Source organism: Scophthalmus maximus, chromosome 6 (assembly GCF_022379125.1).
Source record: "Scophthalmus maximus strain ysfricsl-2021 chromosome 6, ASM2237912v1, whole genome shotgun sequence".
Taxonomy (NCBI): Eukaryota; Metazoa; Chordata; class Actinopteri; order Pleuronectiformes; family Scophthalmidae; genus Scophthalmus; species Scophthalmus maximus.
Window position 1 is genome coordinate 14,296,813 of NC_061520.1, and position 14,619 is coordinate 14,311,431.

Sequence of the window (14,619 nt, forward strand, 5' to 3'; positions counted from 1 at the left end):
ACGCAGGCTGACATATTTTTCTTCCTGTTGCGAACATTGAATTACCAACTCCGTGCACAAGTCTGCAAAATATCTAGTTTGAATCTAAGGAACTAAAACAAAACACAAAAAAGCACAGTGCTGTTTTGCTCATGCCTGACCTCTGCTCACTGTGTAGCACTTGATAAGCAGATAAATGCTACAGTGAACGTAGTGTCCTCTGGCCTAAAATCTGGAGAAGAGGCTTTCAGTAGCAAAAATAGAAAGGTATGTATTCTAACATCCCTCTGAAACATTGTATACAAGAGACATCCATTCATCTACCGTTAGTCTGATCCGCAGATGGCATTACGTCACGAGGCGGCCATGTTAATAATTGTCAAAATAAACTGCGCTCAGGCCAAATGTGTGTGATGAACACGTCAGGAACAAAGCAGGCTAATGGACCAGTTCTCTCGGCCTCTGCCTTTCTCCAACAAAGAATCATCTTTACTCAAGGCAAGCATTACACATGTTTACTTCACCATGTTAGATACTTTATTTTACTCTTTTTATTTTACATGTGCTCTCAAATAAACCTTTAATGTAAATGAGTACGCAATTAAAGCAGAATGAAAGAACAAAGAAGCAGGATTAAAGGCCTTTAATAGGTCTGCACTGTAAGAAATCAGACGAGAATACACATTGGGCAGATAAGGCAAACATCCAGAACACATTTATCAAGGAAAGGCAACAACAACGCAACTGAAAACTTCTGGGTAATTGATTTCTGTGACGAACAATGGCAAAATATAAATCAGGTAAACAATAATGTACAGCCTCTCTGTAGGACATTTTCAGTCAGTTTATTATTAATTTTTTTGCCTTTTATTTTGTCAAAGATGCTTTGTGACATCTCAACATGGAGGATTGATAAATCCAGAACAAAAAGCCACAAATGTGTATGTGTCACAAACCGGCTGCACAGACGCAGATCTCTTTCTTCTGCGTCATCTCTGAAGATCAGATTCCGTAGAGTTGAGTGGTGTTGTTTCGGACTGTGGCAAGGACCGTGGCCATGTCCTCTCCCTTCAACAGACTCAGCTCCTGCAGAGTATGGATGCCCATTCCAGGATGGGAAAACCGGCAGACATCTTTATTCACCTGTAATGAGTGAGACAGCAAGGAGAGCTGGTAAAAGATTTTTGTACAACAGCTTTTGAAAATCCCTACCAATAGTTATAAGAACCAATGTTTTTTCGTCAATTTTGAATTAGTTAGATATAGTTACATGAGGTAGACCCTACGACCCTATGAAAGCAGTGTTTTGGTTTTACAAGGCCTTTATCTAAACATACCTGTCTTGGCAGGAAGTAAGGTGCGTCCGTCTCCAACACGATGCGGTTAAGAGGGATCTGTCGGACAGCATCTCGGGCCTCGGTGGCTCTGGAGTACGTGATCAAGGCTGTGAAGCCCACGTACAAGTTGGGGAACTCAGCCAGGAAGGGCTCAATCACTGGATAACTGTTTGTAAAGCAGTGTCTGGAAAACACAAACAATCAGGAAAGATAATTCACAGACTAGAATATGCAACAGTTTACACTGTTACACAATGTTGAAATTATAATCCTCAAGAGCTACTAAATACTGAACATACACATCTTAAATACATATGGCAGAAAGAAATGCTAACTACAAATAAGGAAATTTGATTTGATGCTATGAAATCTAAAGGATTACAAATGTATACTGAATGAAACAGAATTACTATCTATATTTTATGTTGATCGAGAAAGAAGTATAAGAAAATTGTGATGTGAACATTTAGAACAATTTGTCGGATTTTTTTCCTCGGACACACCTGTGAATTTTGTGGTCCCGGGGAACACATTTCTTCATGGTGGCCAGTAGGTCGTCATCTGCGTCCCTGCAGTGGATCACCAGAGGCTTCTGCATGGCCACAGCCAAACGCAGCTGACGCTCAAACACCTCGGAGAATCAGAAAAACATAACAAGAACCACAAAATTCACTATTGTTTTACAACATCGTTAATCCATTCAACACAATGCCTGTCGGACTCAAACCACTTGAAAATTATAATACATGCCTACCTCATTCAAGAAAACTGTTGGTGGAAAAACTTATTTAACATATCAAATTAGGCCATACCTCTTTTTGCGTTGAGGCCTTAGTGGAGTTTTTGTGCGAGTAGTCCAGCCCCATCTCACCAAATGCAACAGCTTTTGGATGTCGCATGGCCATCAGTATGTTGCGTTCATGGACACTTGAGTAGTCTTTGGCAAAGTGGGGGTGGCACCCAAATGCCCCCCATACCATGTCTTCACTAAGCAAGCCTTCCCACAGGGCCTCTTTCACCATGATCCCTGGGTTGCAGAAGTCGGCAATACAGCCTCGAAACTCTGAAGGAAAGCTGCTCTGGTACAGCCTTCGAAAACTGCTGAATGTTCCGCGGAAGCCAAGCTTTGCATAGAGCATATCTACATGGCAGTGTGTGTCTATGAAACCAAGCTGACTGTCCAGGTAGGGGTAACCAGTGCACGTAGGTTCTGCCCCCTGGGAAAACCTTCTCTTAGGAGTGCCACCATGAGTAAAAGAGTAGGGGGGGTAATGGACGTTAGAGCCTACATCTGACCGCCTGCGTGTGGTTGTTGAGCTCCAGAAAGGGTTTGATACTCCTCTATTTAAACTTCGTGGTAGAGCAAAAGGATCAGACAAACAGACCTTTACGTCAGAGGAACAGAAGTTCTTCATTTCATCTCTGGTTGCCTTTGAAGGGCCAGTGTTTGGTGATTGTGGCTGCTTGAAGGACACAAATACTGTCCTCTGTGGCCGTGGGAAAGGCGTCTCCATGTCCTCAGCTGCAATGGTTTCCATAGAGGACAAAAAGGAGTGGGAGGAATTCTCTGAAGGACTCTGGTGGTGTAGGTCGTGAGCGGAGCCGTTCTGTGGAGTCATGAAACAAGGCAAAGATTCTGGGATATACTCCAGAGCCGGGAGGGACAAGTCACAGTCTTCAGATTCTGTCTCATTTTCTGTATCTTGACAGGTTCTCTTTACAAAGGAAGAGTCCTGAGCACCATAACTCTTGGGTGAATCTTCGTCTTCGATCACAACAGTCTGGAAAAAATATAGTGGAAAATAATTACAAGCATTAGCTAGATGGACAAAACTACAAGATAAGGTTAGTGTTAATTGACTTACCCGTTCATCGGTTTTTGGATCCACGCTGTCACCTTGGGCTTCTGTGTCCTCACACACCCAGGGGGGGGACCACCGATCTTCCTGGAGAGAGCTGTTCATATTTATGACAGTTCTGTCAGCTGACACTGGACTGCGCACTTCAGTCTTCACAGGTGAAGGTACAAGGAGCAAAGACAGGCTGCCAGCATCAGTCGCGGGGATGTCAGAAGTGCTGCGTCTTGGATTTGTACTGTCAAGAGCAGCAATCACTGCCATCCTGTAGATAGCCTTGGATCCCTCCTCGGGTGTCCTCGCTTTCTTTTTGAAGATGAAAGAGTGAGATGGAAGTGGTGACACTTGCTGGCTCTCTGTGGATTCCAGCTGCGTGGATGAGTTGTCCATTGGTTTTTCCTGATAGTTATGGTGCAATAGGACAGAACAACTGGTCATTTCTTCACTGAACATTATGCATGAGACAGCACATGTGAGACAACAGACAGAGCAAAATTTCCAATAAAGATTTACCTTAGCTGTGAATGTCTCATTATTTTTTCTGGAACGCTTCCTCAGCTTAATTTTGCGTGCAGAGGGAATGCTTTTACCAAGGACCTCTGCTTTTCTCTTGGGAGTATCCAGACTAAGTTCTCCGAGGCCCTCCGGTCCCGGAGAGTCACAGAGGGGCAAAGTTTTTGAATCTTTATCTGGCGACATATTCAAGGGTGAGGGCGTGTATGAGCCAGCATCTCTCGTCTGAAGATGTGTGGGTGAGGTGACTGCAGTCCGTCGCCACTTGAACTTCAACTTCTTTCTGCAGCTGTCCATGTTGATTCTGATTAAATATGAAAGTAGACAAGATATAAAGAGAAAGACCATTGAGCAAATCCTGAAGTAAAAAAATGTAGTATCCTGTCGCTTTACTACAATAATAGAATGTGTCTGTCTTGTGATTGGGTCAGTTACTAAATGAAAACATGACCAACAGCCATGCTCATTAAATCTGTACTATTTTCAGAATTTTCTTCTATACAGCAGATAAAGAAATTCTTGCCACTTCTTAGTCTTGATTTGTGATCAAGGGTGAACATGCAGCTGCTGATTGTGTTCTACCATTCACGATCAGCAGCATCTGTATTTGCTTTTAATTGTCCATCTCTAAAAAAAATTAAAAAAAAAAAATCACACCATTTTTACTGACTTATCTTAATTAACATGTCGGCTCATTGTGTTTACTGCGTAGTCTTATTATTTTCTCTTGACGTTTTTATTACAGCAATTTAGAAAAGCCAAATGAACTTATTGTCATTATTCCTTTTCATTTGACTCAGGAACTCTTGCTTCCGACGACTGAAAACCCCAATTTGGCCATTGCTTTGTTGTAATCTAATTAAACTGTGACTTTGTCAGGGAATATGCACCAGTGAAGCACAATATCAACTAACAAGATAAGTGCTCATGGTGGGTTTTAATAGACTGGCCCTGTGTAGCCTTAATATAATGACAATTTAATTAACTGACCAAGACTATGTAGCTTTGACTAGACAACATAGCTACCCACAGGTCTATTATGACTTGTTATTTGTTGGGCCACGACACAACACCAAAACCTTCTTTGGATACATTTTTAATTATTCAGAAGGTGGCAAAAATTAAATGTCAAACCCAGTGTTCTCCAGTTGTGTCTTTGCTCTTCTATGCATTAGCACGTGAGTCTGACGACGCACAAACACCAGTGAGGCTTCGGTAACAAATGCGGCCTTTAGCTTAGCACCGCCACTGCAGCCAATTAACCGCTAACATTAGCGGCTAACATTAGCGGCTAACATGAACTGCTAACATTAGCGGCTAACATGAACTGCTAACATTAGCGGCTAACATGAACTGCTAACATTAGCGGCTAACAATAGCCTGTCTCAATCTGCAACTCGTTAATCAATATTCTAGCTGTCTTAGGTAAGACGACGCCTCATAGTTATTGCCACAGAGATTTTAAAATAATATTCGTCACACAAACACATCGCTAGCTACGTTTCTGCATTAATTGAACGAAGTAATGATGCAGAGTTGTGAAGTTACCGCCGCAGGTGCCGCAGGTGTGTCAGTGCGGCTCAACGCAACGTGACTTTATGTGGACCAGCCAACCAGTGTCCACCGGCGAGCTTCAACGAGTCCCAGCTGATGAAGTTTGTGGACAATAAACAAGACTTGAAAACGTGTATCTTTTTTTTAATTTTTTTAATTGGATTTCAGAATTATTTGAATGAACTGCTAGGCGCCGCATTGGCAGCTAGGTCGTACGACAAAGTCTCCGCGATTTTGCACTGGTGACGTGGGCAGAGTGAAGTTGACACGGTCATTGACGATGAGTCAATATAATATATATCCGATTTAATAATATAAGATCTTATAATACATCCATGGTAAATGTATCGGAGGGGACAATTCAGCCAAGCCTGTTCTTTTCAGCATACAGTAGATTTACCACGTTTATTATTATTATTATTATTATTATTTATACACATTATTTCAGGGAATATAATTTTTTATTCCATCAAACGATAACAGACATATCAATCTTCAGGTGTCAAAACATGAATCTTTGCAGCTTTTTATCTGTGTTTGACCTTGGTAAAGTTATGCAATATTCATAATGATAACCTCAGATTGAAATCATATGTTGTTGTTTTTTTAAAAGTAATTTAAAAGAAATCTGCACAGAGGGTTGAAAGAATCCTAGTGACTCTTGTCAGACTTTTGGTTATCCCAGATGGGTCTTGTAGGCACTAAAGCTGTATGCTTTACCTGTTAAGAAGGAATAAAGTGGCATCAGTCTTCTGACCATTGAATAAACAGATCCGAATTAAAGGGGGCATCAGTTATTCTATTCTATACTCTGCAGTATGCATAGCTGTTCCTTACAAAAGCACTGCTTGTGATATACATTCATAACTGTCAACATTCCTTCCATGGAATATAAAAGGTGCAAAATATCAGATATATGGTCTGTTTATAGTGAAAGCTTGGATCATTACTCACATGGTGAGCCCTTCTTTTCCATGATTCAGTAGCAGAAGCCCATTCTGGCACGGTCATTGAAGACATTCCTGTACTGTGGCATGTTTTGAGGTGAGGTTTTGTTATGATTAATGCCTAAAGAAGGACATGTAATATTGAAACAGCAGGGAAGTGCATTGTATAAAAACTACAATATTTAAACTCTTGTTAATGTTGGACCTTCTGTGTGCTTGCACCGTGGAGGGAATATGAACAACAACTGCAGTTACATCCTGAGTCAGGGGAGTTAGCAGACTGCTAGTAGTATGGTTTTGAGCACCTTGATACACTAGGGCATATAATACAAAAGGGTTTAAGGACAAATTTTCCTTGATAACATACAGTATATCGAGAGTCTGTATGTACTGTAGAGTGCTCCAGTTGTCTGTTAAAGGGATATTTTGTACAAACCTGTGTCCTTAAGCAAGGCAGCAGGAACTGATGAAAGATAACCTTGTACCTATAGGTGGGAATAACTGTGCATAGATTCACAACAATACAAAGTAGGTCATGTTTTTTGTTATTAATAAATAGTGAGGGGTTTTCTTTAACTCGTCTTACCATTGTTTTCATTTTGCTCCAGTGATCTGTCTGGAGATGTGGAAACATCACTGGGTGATGAAAGGAACATAGGAGGATCGTGAGTATTAGTTACCATTCATTTGTTCTGCTAAACAAAGCCACGTCAGCCACTACACTGGATCCTAGCGGAAAATAAATTCTGCGTGTGTGTGTGTGTGTAAGACACAGCGAAGGTTCTTAACAGTGACCAAAGACTCACTGCTCTCGTCTGAAACAACTCGGGTCCCATGTTTTTTCTTCTCTCCTCCCTGCATGGTCCTAATATTACTGCACCCGGCTCCACTCATTACACACACAAAGATGGGTTGTGTTAGCCTGTCGCTTAGCAACGATGTTTGGCAACAGTATCCCTGCTGCAATAACCTGGAGCTGGTTGTCTCAGGTTGAGCAAATAATGAAAATAAATACTCTTCACAGCATGTTTAAACCAGTATGAAAAATATCTGTCATTTATTCACAAATAAACAATATAGGTCTTTGAGATACAGTAGTTATGGATTTTTGTTAAAAAGGGTCCACAGAAGAACAATAGAAGAACAGAAATAAAAAATAGGCAAAGACATAAATATAAGCTTCTTTACTTGATCACAATGTTTTAAGGCCTAATCCTAAAAACTATGGAGACAATTTAAATTTTTCTTTCCACATAGAGTATGAGCTGCAAGACATAATCTTTGAGACTCTGCCCATTCACTCACTCCATATTTTCCCTGATTTAAATTGCTAGAACTAAAATAATTCATGATTGCAAACGAAACAACAAAGGTATGACAGTTTTTGAGGGGAGTATTGCAGTAAGCTGACATGAACAGACATCTCCAATTTGAATATAAAAGCCTCTGTTCATTATAAATTATCTGGCTAATTAGATCTGGTCAGGTTGATAATGAGTGGGAATTTATGATCTTGCAAAACTCCAAGTACCAATAAGAATGATAACAAGTCAAACTGATGCAACAAAATGAAAAGGGGAGAGGGACTGTCGATCAGACCAGTTTGTCCACACACACATTGTCCTGAGAAGAGGTCTAATCAGAAAAACACTGGTGTGGGTGGACTTTACGTGTGCAGAGGCATCTCCCTGAAATTCCTTTATGATACTACTGCCTTAATAATTTGTGAGATCTAGGACAGACATTAAATATAACACTGACTCCACGACAAAAAAAAATACTCTTGTCTTGTGCAAATGATCGAATAGGAATTTTCGAATAGGCATCAATGGCTAACATTTCCCCATTCCATTAGTGGCCTTTTAGGAATAAACATTGAAATCCTTAGATAACATTTTAAAAGGACACAATACTATTCCACAGAGGAAGCTGTCATCACATTCTATAAAACCTCCACTTACTGAAAGGAAAAGGCTACACACAATTTTTTTTTCTGTTGAAGAAGACATTTGCTGAAGCCAGTGTGTGAAGGTGACAAACAGGCAGCAGATCAAACTAAGTCTAATTTGAAATGAGAAAACATCTTCGCAACAGCTCCTGACTCATCCAAGAATCCCGATATATTGTATCCTAATTTGGTTTTATCTTGCCTTTCCCAAAAGTGTCCATCCAGTATCATGTATCATTCCTCTTGGCCTGGGATCCTCTCCAATAGATGCTGCTCGACTCGCTGGTTCATGCGGCGCAGATCTTTCAGCGCACTGGGCAGATCTTCCAGCTCTTCATGAAGACAACGTGCAATCTCCAACCTCCTGTAGTCTTCAGGTCGCACAAGACGCCGAATCACCTGAAGAGCACGATCTTTGAGGCTGTAAACTGTAAAAACATTTCAAACGTGTTAGATATGTGTTTCCTTTCATTTTGACTAATAACAGCAAACACATTTATACCAGTATAAGAAGAACTTGGATTGGATTACAATAAATCAAATTTTATGTGTTTGAAATATCCCAGGCAAATAATTTTAAATGAGTGTTTGTTTTCAATCACCACAATGAACACAAAATGAACGCACAACTCCCATAAATATTTACACATCTTCACCTTCTATACTGTACCCTTGAGGCAGCTGGTCACATGACTTGCAGTGTTTTGTGTACATAAAGGCCCAATTCAGAGAACATGATGACCAAGCATTTTTATTCTGTGCCAACTGATCCCTGCTGCATTTACAAACATACTCAATCTCATTTTTAAAAAAACTGAATCAATATTATTAGTTATGTAGTCCCCCAATTAAAACGCCTGCCCATCAACTTGATGTCATCTGTGGCATGCAAAGCTTTAGAAAAGTCCCAAATTGTTGCAGAGGGTTTCACTGAAAACCAATCATGGCAAGATTTGTGAATTATCCCTTGTACACTCTTTGTTATCTAAGAGATTTCTGGAGATGTTTAATGTAGTTTTGTGATTTTGCAAGCACTGCAAGCCAAGTGTCTACCACCTTGGTTTTCTTTGAGTCTTAAACCCCCTGATGTACCTGCATGACCAGATCAATGGGATTCATTGCCAGGCAGTGTGCTCAGATGCATTTTAATGTTGTTTAAGTTCTTGTTACACACTGCATCATAAATGTGCTCTGATGGCTGACATTTGATGTCATTTGTCTAATCTTACCTGGTAGAGTGATATTAACAAATGTAGCATCTCCGCCCTCTGCTGGTTTAGGGAGGAACAGCTCTCTGCCGTTCACCTTCATCAGCTCATCCGTGTCTGCATCTCTGAACATCCACGGGTGACCTGGAAGAACGTACACGTAGTACATAAAAGAAATTAGAATTTAAAAAACAACCCACTGATGACAACATGTCACTGACAACAGGCAGCAAGTTGTTCATGTTAGCGAGTCATTTGCCACAAATCAAGAGGGCTGCGAACTATCACAGACATGAACAATAACGGGGTCTCCTCTGTCATCTAGGCTTTTTAACGAATACCGCAGGTTTTCTTCTCTGGGTAAACGTAGCTCAACCTTGAGTCAAAGCAGACGACTCTCCAACTCTTGTGTTACTGGAGAAAGATGCTTTACCGACGAATGTGTACAGTCTCCGTCCCGTGGCTGGCTGCAGGTCGTCGTAGGGCTGAGGCTCCCCGCGGTAATCTAGCCACAGGGGTCGCACCACACGGGCAGTGTGGTTACAGAACACAACATCGATTTGAATCAGGCTGTTCAGGGAGCGAACCAGGGGAAGAGACTGATCTCCCTCCTGAGGCATCGGTAGCTTCTTTACCTCCAAACTGTGAGCGCAGCGAGATTAGCCGATAAGCTAACGTTAGCTAGTTGCTAGCTGACGAAATATCTATACGAAGCCTGTCATCGACCACGGAGTTTGTCGGATTAAGTGTAACACAAAGTCAGTCAGTGCAAGTAGATTACAACGTTCATAAAACCGACGACTAGCACATTCTTCGTAATATCACCAGACGAGGAAATGAGTGTCTGGTTACTTTTTCCTCAACTATTTTTGTTTACGTTCTCTCTTCCGGGTGGATAGAAGAACGTCGACGTGTTCTGTACTGTGATTGGTCGAGAAGAGTATGACGACATCTTGGTCTCAAAGTTATTGCGTTTCATTCTTACTAGATGTGATAGATATATATAGATATATATAGATAGATAGATAGATGGATAGATACCACTTGTACATCCTAACAGTTGGCTTGTATTTGCATTGTTTCATACATTATACTTTTTTTTTTCAAGATCTTTTCACCACCTCTGCTTACCTGGAAAAACACAAACACAAGCACGCCGGAGTGGCGTTAACAAAGGGGTACAGTAATCCATAAAATCTGCAGTTGTAAATGTTAATCAGATGTTTAACGATAGATTTCGAGATGTCCTGCAACTCTTTTCCCGCAGATAAGTGGACATTGGTGAGGTCTCTCCATGCTCAATAAAAAGATTAAATATGTCCTGCTGGAGGAGAACACACAAATTTATAAAGCACTCATTTAAAAAAAGTCCATACAAATATTTAACCATCAATAAAAAAATAAAATAATTAAAGCCTATATACCCTCTATGAATGGAACGTTATCAGTGTCATCCATACGTAAATATAAGAGGTAAGTGTTGATTCAAGTATACAGAGCTCCTTTGCAGTAAGATATTTAACATCACTGACATGGTGACAACAGTCAAATATATTACTGTGCAGATTTATATATATTACTGTGCAGAAGTTTCCATGGTATATTTCAACCCCACTTCACTTTTCTGACAGTACATTTCTCTGACAGTAATTACTACCTTATATACTGTGACAAAACCTGCAGTATAGAATATGAAGATCATGTTGCCTAAGAGAATAGAAAATGTGCAAGTGATAGTGATCCGCAAGTCTACCAGAATATCAAATGTATGTTTTAGCCACCAAGTTTGGCAACTTCTAATAAAGTAAAATAATTTTTTGTACAACTTGCAATCAACACATTAAATTGAACACTAACATATTCTATTTTAAATATATATAACTGTATCAAGCAACCTTAGCTGTGAAAAGTCTTGACAATGGTACTGGAAAAATGTCGCCTCCACGACCATTTATTAACTGGAGATTTCAATCATGTCACCTGTATAAAAATCCCATAATGAGCACAGACTCAATGAGTATACATATACAGTCTTCAGGCAGTTGTTTCATCTAGAATTAACGAATTATCAGACTTGTTATACCTGTTATTCACAGTCTGAATAAATGAAAGCTCCACCCAGTTTCATCTCCACATAAAACACAGGGGCACAGCTGCAGAGCCCTCCCCGAGCACGACCACCCTCCTCTCCGCGGGTTATTCCCAACTTGAACTCAACCTCAGAGCGCCAATTCACTTTCAATGTCGAGTTTTGATGCAATTGGATCATCTGTGCTTTTATTCCCCTAGAGTGTGTATTTTCATTCAGTTGTGAGGTGTGAACTCTCGAGCGCAATGTGTCCTCTGAATGACAGTGGCTCTGTGGGCGCGGAGGACGTGGCGAGGGATGAGAGTCTGGCCAAAGTGGAGATCGCGCTGCTCAGCGTCATCTTCTTCAGCGCCGCCATCCTCAACAGCGCCGTGCTCGTCGTCCTGTGGAGGCAGCGCAAGCAGATGTCCAGGATGCGCGTCTTCGTGTTTCACCTGTGCCTTGCGGACCTGGTGGTCGCGTTCTTCCAGGTGTGCCCGCAGCTCATGTGGGACATCACAGACAGATTCGCTGGGCCCGACCTCCTGTGCCGCCTGGTGAAGTACCTGCAAGTTCTGGGCATGTTTTCATCCACCTACATGATCGTGGTGATGACAGTGGACCGATACCAAGCCGTCTGTAACCCGATGGTGAAGTTCCAGCGTTCACGCACAAGACTGAACATCCCCGTGTGCGTCGGCTGGGGGATTTCTCTGCTAGGCAGCCTGCCGCAGGTTTTCATCTTCTCACAGGTCGAGGTTGCACCGGGTGTGTTTGACTGCTGGGCTAAATTTATCCAGCCATGGGGTCTGCAGACATACATAACCTGGACCACACTCGCCATTTTCGTTTTACCTGTTATAATGATTGTTTTTTGCCAAGTACGCATCTGCCAGGCCATCCAGATCAATCTGTACCAAAAGACCCAACAGCGGTGCCATGTGGGTGTCCCTCTTCCATCCAGGGCCAGCAGTACGGCCGGTATGTCCAGAGCCAGGGTCAAGACCCTGAAGATGACAGTGTTTATCGTGCTGGCTTATATTGTCTGCTGGGCTCCTTTCTTCATTGTCCAGCTCTGGTCCGCCTGGGACACACATGCGCCAAAAGAAAGTAAGTCACTCTGACTGGTTCTCTGTTTGATATTCTGTTTGATTACATTCTTCTGTGTGTTTAGTTTTGGGGTTCTTTGTGAATGCGTGCGCACTGATTTTATAACAGTTGGGGTCTCGGCGGGCTATCGGAGAAGTGCGTAATTACGCACAGAGCCCAATTCCATCCATGACACCTGTTTGCACTGCCCTTGTTTTTCCCAGCTGCGACTTTCACCATCCTGATGCTGCTGGCGAGTCTGAACAGCTGCGCGAATCCCTGCATTTACCTCGTGTTCAGCGACCAATTCCCCAAGAGGCTGGTCACACTCCTCGGTCAGCGGCAGTACCACTGCAGAGACTCAGCGCACGAGGAGGCGACGCTGGTCAGCACGTTGTACATGAGTTTAAAAAACGTCTCCGAGTCCAAATGAGGACGAGGCGTTTGTGGATAAGGGGAAAACACGCGTGTGGAGTCGGTGGGCCGTATTTGGACGACTGAACGTGTGAGGACGGGACACACCGGGTCTCTCCGGGTCTCCGACATATTTAATGTGCTGTGGTCATTGCAGTAGGCACCGGAATCGAACCAGAAATGAACTGCGCTCCAGACGTTGCTGGATGGCGAAAGCAAAGTGAGTTTTGTTGGACTCCGAGTGTGTAAATCCGTGTTTGTTCAGGCAATCACGTTATGACTTAACGACAGTTTTCATGTGACAGAATCGTGCATTTTCAGACAGATTCAGCGATTGAATTTCAGATAAAGCTGTTCGGGATAAAGAAGAACCTAAGACTTTAAGTGTATTGTTATTTTGTGTATCAGCAGAACTAGTAAAAACGTGGAATTTTTTGAGTAAAATGCCAGTAAATATACCACAGGACATTAAAATATAAAATATACCACAGTGCCTCGAGAAGAGTTCAATGAAGTAGAATATACATAACTGCATTAAAAACAGAAATTAATTTGTCCCTTTGATACATATTCTGTATAAATACTCTCTCTCTCTCTCTCTCTCTCTCTCTCTCACACACACACATACACACTGATTGTATTGGTAAATTATTGTTTATTTGTTTCAAAGTGGGTTTTGAAAGCAAATGTGGAGTAAAGTCAAATCCTCACATAAGCTTTGTTTTGTTTTACTTGTTTTTAATATACAGTGTGTTCCAAAAGTCTGAAACCATGTTCACTTGAATGACATGTTTGACCCATACTGTATATGTCTATACATCCTATGTATACAAGACAAAGTAAGAGCGTATGATATCAACGCTCAAAGACTTAAATATTCGTTTGCAATGAGCCACGAGATTAATTCTCACTGAAACAAAGATCACATCCTTTTGAATGTGTCTTACCATCATGACAAGATATGGTTCAAGCCTGGTGTATATGTGTATTAACTGCTCGAAAACCCTGAGGCTGAGCATGAACGTTTCTGCAGCATACGAAAGACTGACAAGGCATGAAAAATATTACACAAGCACGTACAGGGAACATGTCCTGTTTCAATTGAACCACACCCAGGTGAGTACCAATCAGGGTTAAAAAAAAAAAAGTTCAGATCAGGACTTTGGGTCAAACGTGCAAATTAGTCAATAACCATACGTTTCTTTTAGAAGGTATTTTGTGCAAGTTGGAAACTGAAGTTCTGTCAATAGAGCAGACTATTTGTGTCTGTTGCCTGTGTGATAGTGTGAACGTGTCCAACAGTGACGTCTTCCAGAGCGGTGGATGGGAAGCTTAAGGCTTGTGTTAGTGTTACTGGGGCAGCTTCAGTTTATCTTCATGTGACTCGAAGCTTGGACCTTCGTGACAATATTCGAAGGCTGGGAACAGCTTTGACTCAACACAATCCAGCGCTCATGTAATCTTCTTGTAGTGTGCAGTGCTACTATTATTTTGCGCTGGGATTAGTTTCCCAAAGGAACTCTCCAACATCTTTCTAATTGTTATCAACCAATGATGTGCCTCCTGGTAAGGAATCCTGTTGATTCCCCCTCTGCGTGCAAGGCTTAAGCTCCTGGTTGGTTTTACCAGTGAACAGGTTAAAGACTGATGAAGAAATTGAGTTGATCACAGACTCTTTGACTGTCCAGGTGTCTGTCAGAGTAAGT

General features: G+C 41.6%; 3 protein-coding genes across 4 annotated transcripts; 1 reads left to right on the forward strand and 2 right to left on the reverse strand.

Annotated features, from left to right (window-relative positions):
- Positions 1–607: 607 nt before the first annotated feature.
- Positions 608–5,472, reverse strand: tatdn2 (TatD DNase domain containing 2). 2 transcript variants are annotated; one of them, XM_035632291.2, is made up of 7 exons: positions 5,234–5,472; positions 3,686–3,989; positions 3,182–3,571; positions 2,129–3,097; positions 1,820–1,947; positions 1,317–1,500; positions 608–1,122 (listed from the first exon to the last, which is right to left on the reverse strand). In XM_035632291.2, exons 2-7 carry the CDS (start codon positions 3,980–3,982, stop codon positions 982–984), a joined length of 2,109 nt encoding a protein of 702 aa, XP_035488184.2. In that variant the 5' UTR covers positions 3,983–3,989; positions 5,234–5,472; the 3' UTR covers positions 608–981. The 2 variants fall into 2 exon arrangements, with proteins under 2 accessions (XP_035488184.2, XP_035488183.2); XM_035632290.2 differs by lacking the exon at positions 5,234–5,472 and adding an exon at positions 4,820–5,007.
- A 1,742-nt stretch (positions 5,473–7,214) lies between these two features.
- Positions 7,215–10,250, reverse strand: vhl (von Hippel-Lindau tumor suppressor). Its single transcript, XM_035632425.2, has 3 exons — positions 9,776–10,250; positions 9,364–9,486; positions 7,215–8,562 (listed from the first exon to the last, which is right to left on the reverse strand). The coding sequence occupies exons 1-3, from the start codon at positions 9,960–9,962 to the stop codon at positions 8,369–8,371; spliced, it is 504 nt and encodes a 167-aa protein (XP_035488318.2). The 5' UTR covers positions 9,963–10,250; the 3' UTR covers positions 7,215–8,368.
- A 1,209-nt stretch (positions 10,251–11,459) lies between these two features.
- Positions 11,460–14,321, forward strand: LOC118310087 (vasopressin V2 receptor-like). Its single transcript, XM_035632886.2, has 2 exons — positions 11,460–12,520; positions 12,724–14,321. Exons 1-2 carry the CDS (start codon positions 11,677–11,679, stop codon positions 12,930–12,932), a joined length of 1,053 nt encoding a protein of 350 aa, XP_035488779.1. The 5' UTR covers positions 11,460–11,676; the 3' UTR covers positions 12,933–14,321.
- Positions 14,322–14,619: the final 298 nt, after the last annotated feature.

Bases quoted from the DNA above. Each gene is read 5' to 3' on its own strand.
- tatdn2 (XM_035632290.2), bottom strand. From the start codon at position 4,857: ATGCATAGAAGAGCAAAGACACAACTGGAGAACACTGG. The intron at 3,572-3,685 runs GTAAATCTTTAT...CATAACTATCAG, and splicing joins ATGAGACATTCACAGCTAAG to GAAAAACCAATGGACAACTC. The intron at 1,948-2,128 runs GTATGGCCTAAT...TGATTCTCCGAG, and splicing joins AGGCCTCAACGCAAAAAGAG to GTGTTTGAGCGTCAGCTGCG.
- vhl (XM_035632425.2), bottom strand. From the start codon at position 9,962: ATGCCTCAGGAGGGAGATCAGTCTCTTCCCCTGGTTCGCTCCCTGAAC. The intron at 9,487-9,775 runs GTAAAGCATCTT...ACGTTCTTCCAG, and splicing joins GAGACTGTACACATTCGTCG to GTCACCCGTGGATGTTCAGA. The intron at 8,563-9,363 runs GTAAGATTAGAC...ATGTTTTTACAG, and splicing joins TGTTAATATCACTCTACCAG to TTTACAGCCTCAAAGATCGT.
- LOC118310087 (XM_035632886.2), top strand. From the start codon at position 11,677: ATGTGTCCTCTGAATGACAGTGGCTCTGTGGGCGCGGAGGACGTGGCG. The intron at 12,521-12,723 runs GTAAGTCACTCT...TGTTTTTCCCAG, and splicing joins CACACATGCGCCAAAAGAAA to CTGCGACTTTCACCATCCTG.